We start from the raw sequence: 18,049 nt of genomic DNA, 5'->3' as shown, positions 1-18,049 counted from the left end.
ATGGCTACCAAAGGGGAAAGGGGTGGAGGAAAGGGATAAATCAGGAGCTTGGGAATAAGACACACACTATTTTACATAAAATAGCTAAACAACAAGGATTTACTGTATAGCACAAGGAACTATATTCAATATTTTTTAGTAACCTACAATGGAAAAGAATCTGAAAATGTATATATGTATATGTATAATGGAATCACTTTGCTGTACACCTGAAACTAATACAACATTGTAAGTCAACCATACTTCAATAAAAATAAGTAAGTAGAAATTCAAATACTTTTTCATCTCCAAAAAATGCAGGCTGTCAGGCCCTTCCTTGGTAATTTGGTTTCAGGTGGGGCTCTGGAATGATGTTGAACAAGCATTCTGAGAGAGTCTTAGCATTAGGGAAGTTTGGGAATACGGTAGATTTTTTTCAGTTTAATTCTCCCAACAACCCAGCAAAGTAAGTACTTGCATGTATTTTACAAAAGAGGCAATTTGGGCTCTTTTGAGAGAGGAAGTGATGGATAATCACACAGCTGGTAAATGACAGGTTTGAGGTTTCATTCCCAGTTGTCACTCTCCAAAGCTTTTTTTCACCAGATACTGGCTGGTTATTATTGTTTTTATTTTTTTCCAAATTTCTGCACCATTAGTTTATTAGTTTATGACCAAAAGTCATCTCTTTTTTTATTGTGGTAAAAAAACACATAACATTAAACTTATATCTTAATAGTTTTTAAATGTACAGTTCAGTAGTGCTAAATATTTTTACATTGCTGTGAAACAGATCTCTAGAACTTTTTCATCATGCAAAACTGAAACCCTATACCTGTTAAACAAGTCCCCCTTTCCCCGCCTCCCAGCCCCGGTAACCACCATTCTCCTTTCTGTTTCTATTAATTTGACTACTTTAGATCTCACATAAGTGGAATCATCAGTATTTGTCTTTTAGTTATTGGCTTATTTCACTTAATGTCCCTCAAGATTCATCCATGCTGTAGCATGCAACAGGATTTCCTTCCTTTTTAAGGCTGAATTACATTCCACTGTACATATATCTCACTTTCGTTTATGCATTCATCCATGGATGGATAGTTGAGTTGCTTCCACTTCTTGGGTACTATGAATAGTGCTGCTATGAAAACAGATGTATAAATATGTCTCTGAGACTCTGCTCGTAATTCTTTTGGGTATATAACCAGAAGTGGAATTGCTGGATCATATAATGGTGACCTTCATATTATTTTCCATAGCTGTTATACTGTTATTAAGTCAATTTTTTTAGACTTTATTTTTTAGAACAGTTTTAGATTCACAGAGAAATTGTGAAGATAGTACAGAGTTCCCACATACCCTACGCTAAGTTTCACCTATCTTTAACATATCACATTAGTATGGAACATTTGTTACAATTAAGGAACCAATATTGATATACGATTAAAGTAAACAGTTTATTCATATTTCCTTAGTTTTTACCTAATGTCTCTTTTCTGTTCCAGGATCTCATCCAGGAAATCACATTACATTACGTTGTCATGTGTCCTTAGGCTACTCTTGGCTGATATTCTTTCTCAGATTTTCCTTGTTTTTGATGATCTTGAGTTTTGAGGATTGCTGTCAGGTATACTGTTGGATGCCCTCTGTTGGAATTTAATGCTTTTCTCATGATTAGACTAAGGTTATGTGTACTGGGGAGAAAGACCACAGAGATAAAGTGCCATTTCCATCACATCATATCAAGGATACATGGTATCATCATGACTTACGACTTTTGATGTTGTCTTGATTATGTGGCTGAGGTAGTATTTGTCAGTTTCTCCACTGTACAATTACTCTTCCTCCCAACAACCCCCCCATCCCTTTCCATACCGTCCTCTTTACAAGGTCACTATGCACAGCCCGTACTTGAGGAGTTATGTTCTCCTTTCTTAAGGATTATGTCATTAAGCAAAATAACTGACAGGTACTGACGGGTACCTAGCTCTTGTCGTCAGTGGTCATGCTTTGCACTTTAAGTAGTTGATCTGAAGTGGATAAATAGTCCCCATTGGCCACCCTATCTCCTGCAGCCTCACTTTTCTTACTTGTAAAATGGATGTTGCTGCTTCTTTACCCCCTAGGACTGTAGTGAGTGTAAAGTCTCAAGGTCGCGAATGCCTCCCCTAATTTGGCTGTCAGGGAACACCGTGCACAAGAGGGGCAGTGACTAGCTTAGGGTTTCACAAGCCTGCTAATTCCAGGCCAATCAGGCTTCTAACCACACCCTGGGTACGGATTCCCACACCCCAGAGGGAGCTAGGTGCACTTCCGCCAGCCACAAGTACCTCGCAGCCGGGCTGCGCAGTGCCAGCGCCCGCGGGGCCGGGATGAGCCTGACCTCGGCGCCCGGCGCCCGTCGGCTCAGCCGGGCGGCGCCCCACGCGGGCCCGCGAACGGTGAGTGAGCAGCCCAGGGCGGGAAGAGCGGGCCAGGTTGGCTCGGGTCCCGCGCCTCTCCCTTCTTTCATTCTCTCGTTCTTCCCTCCCCCCGGGTTTGAGTCCCCAGCTTCTGGCGCGGCCTTTCCGCCTGCGGCTGGGCGCTCTCCTTTCTGTTTGGCAGTTCCTGCCTCTTAGATGTCTCCTTCCGCGCCACGGTCTCGTTTGGGTTCCGGCTCAGTCCAGCCTCTTCTCTTTGCCTTCTTCCCAGATTGGTTGCCTTTGTTTGTCTCCTCCCTCTCTTATTTGTTTTAGCTGCTCTCCGTGTCTCTTCTCTCAGTACCTTGGCTTAACCCAGACCATCGCTCTTCCGCTGTCCCCACCCCTCCTGCTGGCGGGAGAGGCAGAGCCAATTGAAGGCTGTCCAGAGTGTCACTCCCTCAGCCCCCAGCCCCCCACCCTCTCCAGCCTGCTCCTACCTTCTGGCTGGGTCCCAAGTCCTGCTTCTCTGCCGCCTTACGGGGGGTGAGAATCAGGAGAAGGCCCAGTTCACTCTAGGATCAGAACATTCTAAATCCCTTCTGGGTTAGGTGCCATCCTAAAGACTTGTAGAAGGGAAAGCAGATCCAGCAGTGGGTTGACCGTAGTTCTTTCCAATAGGCTGATGATAACCATTGTTGTTGGCTATTGACAAAGTCACTTGCTTGGAAGCCGGGTGGCCCAAGGTGCTCAATAAATGTCTGAATTAATTACCAGGCAAGGGAGGAAGCCAGCACAGTACTTGATGCCAAGTAGGGCAAGATTACCTTTATCAGATTACCAGGGGCTCCTGTAAGTTAGTGCTGAGGGTAAATGCCATTCCATTAAACAGACCCTTACTGAGCATTCCTGATGTGCTGAGCCCTGTAGTGGGGACTGGTAACAGAAAGATGACTCTAGGCTAGTCCTCCCTTAGGAATGTCCCAGTCTGATGGGGGATGCAGATGAACAAACAGAATTACAAGAGAGGTAACTACCAAGACAAGGGAAGTACAGGGCCCTCTGGGATCACAAAGAGACAACCTCTCCAGAAAGATTCCTGTGGGAGTTAACTAGAAAGATGAGTGGGCCAAGTGAAGGGAGCATAGGCAGCAAATGAGTGAAGCCCTGGAGGCAGTGGGGCCCAGCCTGCTGTGGCTGGGTGGGGGTGGCAGAGCAGTCGGTGGCTCTGTTGGAGTTGATTGCCAGGATTGCATAGGGCCTTGTAAACCTTGTTAAGGAGTCTGGAGTTTCTCTGTAAGGGAATGTGGGATCACTGAAGTATTTAATGTAGGTGGTGGCCAGATCAGACCTGCACTTCAGAGAAACTACTTTGGTTTCAGAGTTGCGACTGAATTGAGGGAGAACCCTGGAGGGAGCAGGGAGCCATGGAACCGAACAGACATTTAGAATCCCTAGGACTTGGTGACTGATTACCTGTGTGGGAAGAGGTCAAGAAGGGGAGCAGAGTACAAGATTACAGTCTAGGTTTCTGGCTCAGATAACTGAGATAGGGTACAATGGAGAAAGGTCAGGGTTGTGGTACGGGGAGACATACGGGCTTGGGCTTGGGTGACATATGAGTGGACCTGTCCCTCCGCTGACTAGACTAAGGATGACCTAAGGAAATGTACGAATGTTTGGTGGGGTGAGAGCTGGGTCTGTCTGATTCATTCCTATGTCCTCATGGCCAGCACTAGCTTAGCACCTAGCAGAGGATCCTAAAGACTACATTTCCCCAGTGTGTGCACACAAGGGCCTGGGTCAGGCTTGCCTACCCAGGAATGCTTCAGCAGGGTGACTGGTAGAAAAGGTTGGGAAGAGGGGCCATGAGGAAGGACAGGTCATCTGGAAGAGGGATGGAAAAGAAGTCTTTATCTGCTAGAAACAAGTACTGTAGTACTTATGGATGAGGTAGGAGGTCTGGGATTTCCAAAGAGATTGGGAGTTTTGGGAAAACAAGGAGAGATGGGATAGAATTAAGAAGCTTGGGAACAAGGCCCAGGTCTTAGTTGATAAAGAAATGAGGATGAGGATGTTAGGGCAGTGAACTGCTTTGTTTAGCATCTGGAAAGGAGCTTCAGAAACAACATTTAAGTGATTGGATTTATTAAACCTTCAGAGCTGGAGAGACAGAGTTTTCTTTGTCCATTTTGCCTCCTAATTTCGTAAATTGCTAAGCTTAGGCCAGAGAAAGAAGTGAGAAGCCCCAGGCACATAGCTAATTACTGGCAGCAGGGGAACTGGATGTTGGGAGGGTGGGGTAGGGCACCCATGCTGTGCTGGAGTCAGACTGGTATGGGTTTGATCCCAGCTCTGACTTCCTCACTTCGTAGCTCTATGACCCTTCTTTCTGAACTTTCCTCGCCTGTAATGTGGGGACAGTAAGAGGGCCTGTGAGCTTTCAGTGGTACGGTAGTGAGAAGAGCCCATAGAGCCATTCAGTGGTTGAAGCCTGCAACTTCATATTTGACTGCCTGCTGTACAGAGCCACCTCAGGGTTAACCAAACAGCCTTGCCAAACAATAGGCCTTGAGGTTTATGGGAGAAAGAGGGAGTCACAGGTTCTGGGCTTATTGCTTCTTCTCATGGCTGTATTGCTTGGCTGCTGTCAGAACGCATCCTCTCCTCTCCCTTCTCCACTCTAGCTAGCAGAACTGTCCCTTGGTAGGAGCAGTTGCCATGGCAACTCAGTTCTCCTCAGCAGTTTGGCTGCCTTTAGCTCTCTTAATTCCAGTACTTTAATCTTAGAGCCCACAGACAAGTTGAAAAGGAGGTCACACCTAAATTAGACTGAAGGACATTCCTGAGCCCTCTCCCTCTCCCTGGCTCTGCAGTGACCAGTGGTAGAGTCTCTAGGTTGGAAATCCAGGCTTCCCCCTAACACTGCAGAGATCTTTTCTGCAGCAGCAGCCATCACATCCCCTAGGAAACCTTCCCCGACAAGCTCCAACACACATCCACAAAAAGAGCCAGTCCCTCCTACCTTTGAGTCTTCCCCCTCAGCACCTACACATTTGAGCCATCTGTTTCCCTCTCTCCCCTGTGAGCTCCTCAAAGGCAGGAACTATGTCCTATTCATCTGCTTAAGAGGAGGCTGGAATGGAATAGGTCCTCCTTACATTTTGTTGGATAAATAGGGAATGAAGAGTGGAGGTATTTGAAGGTGGAAAATTAATTTATGTAACGACTTAGTGCAAGCTTCGGGGTAAATCAGACCTGAGTTCAAATCCCGACACTATCACTTACTAGCTGGTTGATCTTAAGGAACTTCACCTCCTTAAGCCTTAGTTTATTCATCTGGAAAATGGGGATTTAATACATCTTTCATAGGACTGCTATGAGGATTGAGTTAGCGCAGGTGAAGCATTCTGCAGTTACCGGACTGTGAGGGGCGGGGCTGTGTCCCCCTTGTTTCTCACTGTGTCCCAGGTACCTGGCACAAAGTAGGCAGGTACATGTTTTTTTGAATGAGTGAGTAAGATTTATTTTATTTTATTATTTTTTGTGGTGGGGTTATTAGTTTTATGTATTTATTTATTTAATGGCGGTACTGGGGGTTGAACCCAGGACCTCGTGTATGCTAGGCATGCACTCTACCACTGAGCTATACCTTTCCACTGTGGGTGAATTTTAAATGATGAAATTTGTTCAGGAAGCTGGTTTGTTAAGGACAGCAACTGGTGTATCATCTCATATGTAATAATCACTATACAGTAGTCTCATATTTTTGTTAGGTCTGTGTGGCAGCACTTAGTATTTCTCGAATGCAGCTCAATTTTCAGTCTTTTCCCAAGGGCCTCTCTGCACTGGCCTGTGGGCATTTCCACCTGGGTCTGACCCACATCCTTAGTGCTCAGCCCTGGTCTAGAGAAGAGGCCTCTAAAAATTCTGATGAACAGCTAAACCTAACTTACATTTGCACTGTGCCTTACAGTTTATGAGGCAGTTTTTCATCTGCTGTATTTGGTGTTACTGGCCTTGTCACCACAAAGGATGTTCCTGTGATTTAATTCTATGGGCCCATATTTTGTAAAAAAAAAAAAAATAAAAAAAAAAATCCATCAGACAAATGCCATTTGTTAGACAAAGTCATGCCAATTGATAATCAGAACTTCTGATCTATATGAAATAGGAATTTTTACCCCCACTCCCAGCACAGGATTTGGACACACAGTAAGTACCCAAGAAATGATTCCTGAATGAATACATGTGTGATTTCTTTAGCCTATTTGAAAGGTTGAAAATGTTTTTTCCCCAATACCCCCCCCCCCCCTTTTTAAACTGTATGTTAGATCTGAGCATCCCTGTCAGGAACTCTTGACCTCACAATAGCTCCATATCCCCATTTTATAAACAAGGAAACTGAGGCCTAGGAAGGGAAAAGGCCTTGCCACAGGCCACAATTTACATGTGTTGTCCCTGGGACTTGCTTCCTCAGCAGCCTGCTCTCTAATAGTCTGTGACCTAAATGAGAAAATTCAAATGCTTGAATGGGTTTTTTTTTTTTTTGTATTTTATTTTATTTTTATTTAATTATTTTTTTAACATTTTTTATTGATTTATAATCATTTTACAATGTTGTATCAAATTCCAGCGTAGAGCACAATTTTTCAATTATACATGAACATATATATATTCATTGTCACATTCCTTTCTCTGTGAGCTACCATAAGATCTTGCATATATTTCCCTGTGCTATACAGTATAATCTTGTTTATCTATTCTACAATTTTGAAATCCCAGTCTCTCTCTTCCCACCCCCCACCCTTGAATGGGTATTCTTATATCAAACTGAAATATTTTTCTTCCTTAAAATGCCCACTCTCTGCAGCTATACAGCATAAATGTAATCCCCTTCAGTAAGATGTAAATTCCAACAGCTAAAGCCAATCAGGGCTCCCCTAAATTCTGTAGGTATTATTCTTTTGATGAAAATAAATCATGCGCTCCCTGGAGGTGGCGCCATCGGTTCACTCTGCCTCTTGTGCCCCCAGGAATCTCCTGTCGTGGAGCTGAACGTTGGGGGTGAGTTCTATACCACTACCTTGGCCACCTTGAGAAAATTACCAGGCTCGAAGCTGGCAGAGATGTTCTCCAGCTCAGCCAAGGCGTGCACGGATGCAGAGGGACGCTTCTTCGTCGATCGCTGTGGCACCTATTTTGGACCCATCCTAGAATACCTGCGCAGTGGGCAGCCGCCCATGCAGCACATCCCCGAGGTGTACCGTGAGGCTCAGTACTACGAAATCAAGCCTTTGATCAAACTCCTGGAGGACATGCCACAGATCTTTGGTGAGCAGGTGGCTCGGAAGCAGTTCTTGCTCCGGGTGCCAGGCTACAGCGAGAACCTGGAGCTCATGGTGCGCCTGGCGCGTGCGGAGGCCGTGGCTGCGCGCTACTCCGAAGTGCTGGTGTGCGTCGTGCGCAACGAAAAGGATGATGCGAACTGCGCAGACACCCTGCGCCTCCTGGAGGCGAACAAGAGGTCGGTGGTCAAGTTTGGGCCTTGGAAGGCATCCCCGACCATCGACGATCTACTGGACTGCGTCAAGATGGACATTCAGGCACAAGGGTACCAGGTACACTGTTCACCCAACAGTACACTGCCGGCTAAGGTCTCCGGTTACTTCCATACATTCTGCTTCAGCTGGTGGTGATCCTTGGGGACAGAGGCTGTTATGGGCTCCAGTTGCCTTCGAAAGCCATCATCCTTTAATTTCACAAACATCAAAAACTTCCAATGTGGTCTACTTGAGTCTTACTTCCAAATATTTAATTTCCTCTTGAGGATTTTCCATTCTTTGCAAGTGACTCCACTGTACTTGCCTAGTGAGGTGAAGCTGCTCCCTCTTTAAAGCTGTCCATACCTCTCAGACCTTTCCCTTGAAGTCCAGTAGCAAGGCGGAGATGAACTGGAACGATTTAACAATGCTTTGGCTGGAAATGCGGGATGACAATGGGAAAATAATACGATGCCATGAGTCTAGACAGTCAGACCTAAAAATGTAACCTATCCAGCCTCAGCTTGTGATCCAATCTTCCAGCCCTGGTGTGTGCCTTCATGAGGAAGATGCCAAGTTAGTAGCGGTAGTATATGCCACTCAGATCTTTCCCAGATGCTGTGTTGGCAGCTAGAGCCTTACAGCTGTCCTCTTACCTAGAGCAGTGGTTCTCAGAGTGTGGTCCCTATACCAGCAGAATCAGCAACACCCGGGAACTGTTAGAAATACAAATTCTCTAGGCCCCCTACCTCAGGCTTACTGAAACAGAAACTCTGGGAGTTAGCCCAGTGGTCTGTTTTAACAAGCCTTCCAAGTAATTCTGAGGCATTCTTAATTTTGAGGCCTGCTCAAGAAAAGAATTGCCATCTTGCTTGTGTAGAGGTACAGAAGATGGATCCCTTACCTCAGGGAGGAACCAACTCTGGTGCAGTTTCTGTTCTAGAGCTCCTCAGGAGATCAGGCTGAAGTCAGTCTTCATCTGCCACCACATTCTGGCTTAGCAGTCTTCCTCTGTTCTATCCTGCTTCCCTCACTCCCCTCCACCTGAGAGCACATCCTCAATAAACCACTTGCACAAGAGATTCTCAGGTTCTGCTTCTCAACCAGAGACATTAAGTAACTCTTAACAGGACACATGTAGCCACTCATCCTTCTCCAAGTCCAGGTCTGGGATAGATGGCCACCTTCCCCACCTAGTAGGATGACCGGCTATCCTGGTTCCCTAGGAATGAAGGTCAAGTTTAACTATCAAGCTTTAAGAAATTAATACTGAATCAGGGAATTTCAAATTCAAACATAAAATTGCTCAGAACATAGTCATTTTCAGTAAGCGTTTTAATTTGGTAACTGCATCTGCTTGTATATTTTTTCATATTTTCAAACGTGTTCTGTTTTCCTTTTTTGGTATTTAACATGGCTGATGATTTAAAGTGGAAAAATCCTGAATGTCTGTTTGAACTTTATAACATGAAGCAATTCAACATTACTCATCAAGAGCCTGAAAAAAAGTTCATACCTTTTGATCAGTAGTTAATACTTCTGAGATTAGATTCCAAGGAGATAACTTGCTCCATAAGATCTAAATAAGGTTGCTTAAAAAATCTCAATTTCATGAATTATGGAAAGGTCAATATCCTCCCCAATATTTCTGTACATTTCCAGAGGGCTTGTCTTCTTATGGTCAGCTCTGGTTCTCCACGCCTTCTGGATTCATTTAGCACAGGGATCATCTAGATTCTTAAGCCTGTTGTTGCTGTTCTACACAATGCTTACCCAGGTTTAACACTCAGATCTTTTAAAACAATTTTTTACAAATGCTACTCCCATCAGCTGTTTGTGCACGTAGCCGACTGTGGCAAATACAGGCAAATAAAGGGGAGGGAGTTTACAACACAGAAATGCAAACAACTTCAAATTGAATTTTGGACATATCCTTAAAAGTGTGTTAGTCAAGTCACCCCCATCACTGGGGGCGTTTCACTAGTAGATTGTATTTATTTCCTGTTCTTTCTTCCCTCCCTATTCCTTCTATACTTCTCTGTTGGTGGGAGTAATCTTGCCCACCCCGCTGACTTCGTGCTTGGCCTCCTGACTTAATCTGGCCAATGGAATATGTGTGGAAGTAACAGTGTTGCCAGTTCCAGACTGAGGCTTTAGAGGCATGCCAAGTTTCCACTAGCCACCTTGTATTCTTGTCATTTGCAGAAGACCATGTTCCAGTTTAGCTACTACCTCAATAAGCTCTGGCTCTGCATCCCTTAGGGTCTGACTCTCTGCCTCAGCAATTTACCAAACTATTTTATTAAGCAAAGGCAATTTCAATAACCCCCCAACTCCCAATCCATAACACAATTAAGATGACATACTATTTTTATTGCACTTAACTTACAATAGCAAAACAATTGGAAATAAGCCAACTTACATTTATATAATGCAATATTATTTAGCAATTAAAATTACATTTATACTTAAAAAACTGAAAATAGAGTTACCACATGATCCAGCAATCTCACTCTTGGGCATATATCCAAAAAAGATGAAAACTAATTCAGAAAGACACATGCACCCCAATCAATGTTCATAGCAGCACTATTTACAATAGCCAAGACATGGAAGCAACCTAAATTTCCATTGATAGATGAATGGATAAACAAGATGTGGTGTGTGTGTGTGTGTGTGTGTGTGTGTGTATACACACACATATATAATAATGGACTAGTACTCAGCCATAAAAAGGAGTGAAATATTGCCATCTGCAGCAGCATGGATGGATTATCATACTAAGTGAAGTAAGTCAGAGAAAAACAAATATTATCCATCACATATACGTGCAATCTAAAAAAAGAATACAAATGAACTTATTTAAAAAACAGAAGCAGACTCACAGAAGACAAACTAATCGTCACCAAAGGGGAACGGGTAGGGGAAGGATAAATTAGGAGTATGGGATTAACAGATACACACTACTATATCTAAAATAGATAACAAGGACTTACTGTATAGCACAGGGGACTATATTCAATATCTTATAATAACCTATAATGGAAAATAATATATATATACGAATCACTTTGCTGTATACCTAAAAGTAACAGCATTATAAATGAACTCTACTTCAGTAAAAAAAAATTTACATTATTGGGAAGGAGATTAATTTAATTTAATTCAGTACAACCTAATTAAATCGTTGCTCTAAGAAGGATTTAAGGTGGTGGGGCTTAAAGGCTATGAAAAAAATACACAAAAATAAATAAATTAGAGGGGGGAAGTTATAGCTCAGTAGTAGAGTGCATGCCTAGCATGCACGAGGTTCTGGGTTCAATCCCCAGTACCTCCACTAAATAAATAAATAAATAAATAAATAAACCTAATTACCTCTCCCCTTCAAAAATAAATAAAAATAAAAAAATAAATAAATTATAAATATATAAATTAAGTGGACACTCTTGGTTGCCTACCCAATAGTACTGTCTCCTCCCTTCTTCTGAAAAAGCAGTGTGAATAAGGCACATTAATAATGTTCAAAATACCATTTCTGAACAACTCCATTAAAGAATGGGCAGAAGACCTGAACAGACATTTTCTCAAATAAGATAAATAGATGGCCAACAGGCACATGAAAAGATGCTCAACACTGCTAATTATCAGATAAATGCAAATCAAAACCACAATGAGATATCACCTCACACATGTCAGAATGGCTGTCATCAAAAAGACCACAAATAACAAATGTTGGCAAGGATGTAGCAAAAAGAGAATCCTAGAACACTACTGGTAAGAATGTAAATTGGTGCAGCCACTATGGAAAACAGTACCGAAGTTCCTTAAAAAAATGAAAATAGAACTAGCATATAACCCAGCAATTCCACTCCTAGGTGTGTATCTGAAGAAAACAAAAAAGATGCACCCCATTATTCATAGCAGCATAATCTACAATAGCCAAGACATGGAAGCAACCTAAGTGTCCATCAACAGATCAATAGATATAGGAGATGTGTGTGTGTGTGTATGTGTGTGTGTGTGTGTAGGTACCTATATACACACACACACACACATACACATAAATGTATGTAATAAAACAAACAGACTTACAAATACAGAGAACAAGCTAGTGATTAACAGTGGGCAGGGGAAAGAGAGAAGTAAACAGGGGTATGAGATTAAGAGATACAAATTATTTTATATAAAATAAATAATCAACACAGAGAAATATAGCCATTGTTTTGTGACAACTTTAAATGGAGTTTAATCTATAAAGGTATTGTATCATTATGCTGTACACCTGAAACTAATGTAATATTGTAAATTGTCTATACTTCAATTAAACAAATACCAACTCTGTTCACTTGTGGGCATATATGAGACTTTCCAGATCTGTTGGGATTAACTAAAGAAAATTATAGTCATAGGAGGAAAACTTAAAACTGAATTCTAAATATAACTGTTATTATAATCCAAAGGAAAAAATACAAAAAACAAGTAAAACCTTTGAGATTGCCATCATGGAGACACCCTAATTCATAGCACTGTGGCAGATTTTCAGATCTCACTATTTGCTTAGAGTACCTCTTTATTTTTTTTTCCCTTCTACTTATTTTCCCTATTCTCCCTGCCCCACCCCACCCCCCATCCATTTTTCCCCCCTTTTCTGCTGTGCTCAGTGTCCTGGAAGGCTGATCCCTAGATACTGCATACCCAGGCCCCTTCCTGGTTGGCCAAAGACTTGGAAAGTATAAAAGTGGAAGATTGGGGACAAGAAAGCCTGTGAGTTACTATGTGGATGAAACGTCTTGGAATGGCGGAAATATCTGTGTTTCCTATGAATGCCCACCAGAGGGCACCCATTCTAGAAGAGGCTTTCAAAAAAAATAAATGGACATAATAATCCAACCTGTGGATGCCAGTCAACTACTTTCCCCAGCTCCCTGGTACCCCAGCTCAACGGAGTCATGAGAAAGGTGGCCATGATGGCAGGGATGGAGTTGGTGCATGAGCTCTACGATACAGACTTTTGCTCATCAAAGCTAATCTGGTCAGTGGCGGATGTCCAACAGCAGAGACCAACAGAGTCCCTGATATGCTATTATTCCATAGGGAGACTAGACACTTCTTGGTGATAGGTTGATTGTGCTGCAAATCAGTTAACTGTACTGCTCAGTAACAAACTGTTGGGAGAAATGCTGGCATTTCTCAGCAAATGGCATTGATAGCTTTGAGGACGTTTGCAAAGCTGCTTAGAGGTAGGGGGCAGATTTACTTCTTTACAGGGTAATAAACTTAGTATCACCCTCCAATCCTGGAGACATTTCAGTGTGATAAAACACGTCTCCCCCTGGATTGGAAGGCAGATTGTTTCCTGACCAGTATAATAATGTAGGGGAAGGGGGCTGGAAGGGATAAATTGGGAACTTGAGATTTGCATATACTAATATATATATAAAATAGATAAACAACAAGATTATACTGTACAGCACAGGGAACAATATTCAATATCTTGTAACTTATGGTGAAAAAGAATATGAAAACGAATATATGTATGTTCATGTATGACTGAAGCATTATACTGTACACCAGAAATTGATACAACATTGTAAACTGACTATACTTCAATAAAAATATATATATACAAAAAAAAGGTATTGTCTCTCTCCAGAGGGCAGGTTTTCTAGCATTCCTCTTTTAAGATTGCGGGTTTCCTAAGCTTAGCATTCTTCATCTGCTTCAGATCTACTGTGTATGGCATTCACCTGCATCACCCCCATGGTACTTAGAGGACAAGGAGAACGAATACAAACATTAAGTTCATGCTGCCTGCTATGCTGTGAATAATAAGCTGTCTAAATCCGTTTGGGCTTGTTGTCTCCTTACCTGTTGTATCTATGGAAGTGTGGGGATGCTGTCTTATGGGTTTGTGGTGTATGCCTCATATCAACAGCTAAAATGTGTACTGTTTCTCCCACTGTTAGAGTACATGATTCTGGGAACTAAGAGGTAGGAGTGGTTCTTGTCACTTTTACACATAACTCATTTCATATTCATGTGGATTTGGAGTACTTGGTTCCCAAGGGAGGATTAGTTCCACTAAAGAACCCAGTCAATTTTCCATTACATTGGAACATGTAGTGAGACTGTCCCTGGACATTTGGGGCTCTTCTCACTGAACCAACAGGCAGAGAAGGGGCTACCACACCAGTCTGAGTGGTTGACTCCAATTTCCAAGGGGGAAATTGGGTTGATGTTATACAAGAGGGACAAGGAAGACTTTATTTGCAACCCAAGGGATTCACTGGGGCACCTCATTGTATTCCCATGTACAATAATGAAGGTCAAAGGAAAATGTCATCCCTTCAATAAAGATAGTTTTTCATTTCAAAATTAACGAATGTGGAATATTCTTGTTTCTATACCAGTCTGACCTCAACTTCTTAACTTTATTTCTTTCATTCTTCTCTGTTCTGTGTATGCACTTTACCCTCAATATTAACTGAATTTTTTTTTCCTGAGTGCACCAAACTCCTTCCTGTACCTTGTGTCTAATAATAATGATAATATTTTGTATCATTGATGCTTAAATGCACATTTAACACCTCTGAAATCAGGACACATCTTAAGATGCTTTTGGCCAATTGTTCATATGACTGGGTCATAGCAATTCATGTTGTCATCACTTCAATTGAGTTTTGTGTATGTGTTGTCTTTGTCATTTAAGGTATCTTCAAAGAGATTTCCCTATAATTTGCATTGAAACAAAAAGTTTTTACATGCATAGAAAGGTATGGGAAAACAGCAATATGACACAGGATAAAATCTTTGTCTAAATAAGTTTAAATGAGCTCTTTTTAGTAAGTATACATAAATCTAAGCAATAAGAAACCATTGGTTTTAATTTCAGCATTTTTCCCCTAATGTTTTGCATAAAATAATGGCTTGTTTTATAATTGCTGGCAGCTTAGTTTTGATAAAATATGGTAACAATAACAGCTGCTAACATTTATTAAAGGCACTGTTTGCTAAGTGACTTTCATTTCACTGGACACATTTATATGTGGTAGTCTCTTTGGTCTGGGATACCTTTCTTCCTTTCTGGAAAATTCACTATGTTAAAGCCAGATTAAAAATTGTTTCCTCTGTAAATCCTCCCCAAGGCATCATAAAGTTAGGTCTGTTTGAATCACATAGCTCTGCTTTACAGCACACTTTGCCCCTTAATGATCAGTTTGGGTGTCTCTGTTCCTAGTTAGAATGTAGGACCTTGAGGGTAAAGACCATCTTTTACATGTTTTAGGGTCTTCTGTACTTAGCACAGTCTGCCCCCTTTTCTAAGCATCCTACATTAACTTATTTCAAAGATCAAAACAAGAAACAGCTAAAGTTTAATACAGGATGTAAAACTTGACCTTGGATTTATTAACACTAGCAAGTGAACTACACTTTACAATGCAAAAAATGTTTCTGTGCTCATTCCATTGTCATTACATCTTTGTCAGGTTAGGTGTTAGTGCAGTTGAGGTTACTTGTTCATTAAGTGCCAGTCATAGTCTGAAGGTTTGTTGCTTGACCCTTGGCCTCAGAATTCTTTCCACTCTCCTGTAGCTGTCAGAGGAGGGGTTGATTCCTTAAAGGATAGGTAGCTTTTGAACAACTGGGGTGAGGAAGCAGGAAAAAGTACCCTAGGGGAAGGGTGGTGTATGGCTTTATAAGCACTTAGTATACAGGGTCCCTGCAGAAAGAATCAGGCATGGCTTTCTTGACATAAGAGAAGCCATTTTTGGCCTAAACCATTTTCTGATCTAAGCCTGGCCCCGATGATTGTCCTTGAATAGGTCTTGGTAATTAGTGATCTAAAGAGAAGTGAGGGGAATGTGGGAACAAAGGAAAAGTAGTCAAGAAAACAGTTCAGCGATTAAACAGTCGTAGTTCCTCCTCGTGGGACAGATACATAACAATCTGATACAGGTTTTTGAGTTCTGCAGGAACTAAAGCCCCTCACCCAGGTGGAGGATGGAATGATGATGTACACCCTCCAGACTTCAACCAACTAAAACTTGGACTCAGTTGGTCTTCACCCCAATTCTATGCTGAATTCTCCTCTGCTCAAGCCCCTTCATAAGTATGCATGCACCCTTAGCTTAAAATGTCCCCAATTTTGCTGTTAAGAGAGACACTGCTTTGGGAAATATCACTAGTGTTCGCCTGACTTGCTGCAAGCAACAAATCCTTCTTTCTACTGATCTTTGGCTTTGTTGTTTCTTTTGGCTCCACTCGCCAAGAGGTGAACCCAGTTTCTGAGCAACAGCTTGACCAAAAGGAGTGCAGGGAACATACAAATAGCAAACACTCTGAACAGCAAGGGATGATGGAACCATCAACTAGACCTGTTTCCATTATCTTGGAGGCAAAAAAAAAAAACAAACTTACCCAGCTCCAGGTTTTCCCTCCAACTCTGGATGGTCCCGCCTCTGCCCCTTACGCTGCAGTGCCTTCTCCCTCCCTCGGCTCAGTTCCGCGCCCCCTTCTCCGTCACTCAGACCAACTTCAAGCCCAGGAAAGCTCCCATTGGCTCGTCCAACCTTCCAGGCCCGGGTCCTCCCACCAGAGGCCCCGCCCCCTGTGCTACTCTCTCGCTCCTTTTCGTTCCACCGGCGCAGGAGGCGTAGGAGGCCAAATCCTGCCGCACACAGGAAGGGCAGTCGAGCAGCAGGAAGCGGCCTCTCTTTCCGGAACCCCAGTGCCTTGTGGGACCGAGGCTGGTTCCTCCCGCCCCGCTGATTTTTCCGAATTCCTCCGCCACGCCTCCCTCGTCGCGTCCGGAAGCTGAGAGGGTCCGCTGGCAGCCATGGCGGCGCACCTCAAAAAGCGGGTGTACGAGGAATTCACTAAGGTGGTTCAGGTAGGTTCTGGAAGGAAAGGTCCCATACCTGCCTGGGGTAGGGGAAGGTTATTCATGCCCCAGGCACTTTGCCGGAACGGGCGCCACAGAGCTGGGTTGAGTGCTGACTACTTTGATAGGCAGCCTCTCTGAGGCTACTCTGTAGTGGGCGTGTTCGTTTGCCGCTGCTGTTGTTATTATTAACTAATATGTGCAGTCTGACACTAGAAAAAATAATTAGAAGGAACAAATAGCGCTTTACAGTTTACGAAAATATCCGTTATCTCATTTTATTCGTATTACATGAGCATCCTTATTTTACAGACAAGGACTTTGCGGCTTCTGGAGTAGGTACGAGGACACAGAATCCGTTAGTGGCAGACCCCTTCCCAACTCCCGTTACAAAAAAAGCGCCCAAGGGCAAGTTGGCTGCTTGCAGAGCTCCAAGGAGTTGGGAAAGGAGTCTATAGAAATCCTCATAGACCCAGTCAGAGCAGGCGAGGGTCACAGACCAGTAGAACTTTCTGTTGGTGGAACAGCTCACTAGGAAGGAGGGCAATACCTTACTCCTTTGGAGTTGTTTAAGGATTGGTGGGCCAAGCCCCTGTCAGCAGTCAGTGATTCTCCATGTGTTTCCTCATAGATGCTGCTAGAGTAGAAGTTGATCCTAAGTCTTACTTTGTGTCGTGTTTCTAAGACTTTGTGTATACAGATCACCTGGGGATCTTGTTAAAATGTAGATTCTACTCAGTGAGTAAGTAAGTGGAGTGTGTGTGTGGGGGGGGCAATAATCTATACTTCTGACAAGCTTCTAATTGATGCCAGTCAAAAGCATTCTTAGATACATAGACTTCTAGAATTGCAAGATTTAGACCATCCAGCAGGACACTGATCCTTAAACATTTCCTTTGTTCTTTCAATAAGATTTTATCGAGTAAAAAAGTGATTACCGTATATTAGGTATGGTGAAAAGTGCTGAACTACAAAGTCGAATACACATTAGGGTCCCTGACCTTTAGCTCACAGGCTAGGGGGAGATATGAAACAGCGTATCTGTGATTATAGTACAGAGAGGTAATTGTATGGGTAAATGAAGTCTTCCTTCTTTTGCAAGTACTTTTTTTTTTTTTTTTTTTTGGTAAAAACTTCCTGGCTTTTTGTGATTTGACAGTATACCTTCCAGTTCCAGTTGTATTACTGCCTTTCGGTTTTGTTTTGTGGATACTTCTTTGTAGCATATTTCCATTGTGTGTAGGGAA

The 18,049-nt window shown here is 42.6% G+C and overlaps 2 protein-coding genes across 3 annotated transcripts in view; both read left to right on the top strand.

The window, feature by feature from the left end:
• The first annotated feature begins 2,306 nt into the window (after positions 1–2,306).
• On the top strand, positions 2,307–14,300 carry KCTD14 (potassium channel tetramerization domain containing 14). The gene is made up of 2 exons (XM_031460426.2): positions 2,307–2,420; positions 7,415–14,300. The coding sequence occupies exons 1-2, from the start codon at positions 2,352–2,354 to the stop codon at positions 8,075–8,077; spliced, it is 732 nt and encodes a 243-aa protein (XP_031316286.1). The 5' UTR covers positions 2,307–2,351; the 3' UTR covers positions 8,078–14,300.
• Positions 14,301–16,648: 2,348 nt separating this feature from the next.
• INTS4 (integrator complex subunit 4) overlaps positions 16,649–18,049 on the top strand; it is an 86,382-nt gene continuing 84,981 nt past the window's right edge. Inside the window, exon 1 of one of the 2 annotated variants that reach the window (XM_064492743.1) lies at positions 16,649–16,811. In XM_064492743.1, coding sequence (XP_064348813.1) covers positions 16,758–16,811 — 54 coding nt within the window. In that variant the 5' untranslated portion in view covers positions 16,649–16,757. The remainder of the gene's footprint in view (positions 16,812–18,049) is intronic. The other variant, XM_010990059.3, reaches the window with a different exon arrangement.

Source organism: Camelus dromedarius, chromosome 12 (assembly GCF_036321535.1).
Source record: "Camelus dromedarius isolate mCamDro1 chromosome 12, mCamDro1.pat, whole genome shotgun sequence".
Classification (NCBI taxonomy): domain Eukaryota; kingdom Metazoa; phylum Chordata; class Mammalia; order Artiodactyla; family Camelidae; genus Camelus; species Camelus dromedarius.
The sequence above is the reverse complement of the archived record's forward strand: the minus strand, read 5'-3'. Positions and strand labels throughout refer to the sequence as shown.

Excerpts from the sequence above, each read along its gene's own strand:
- KCTD14 (XM_031460426.2), top strand. The coding sequence starts at position 2,352 with ATGAGCCTGACCTCGGCGCCCGGCGCCCGTCGGCTCAGCCGGGCGGCG. Across the intron at positions 2,421-7,414 it reads CCCACGCGGGCCCGCGAACG|GAATCTCCTGTCGTGGAGCT; the intron begins GTGAGTGAGCAG and ends TTGTGCCCCCAG.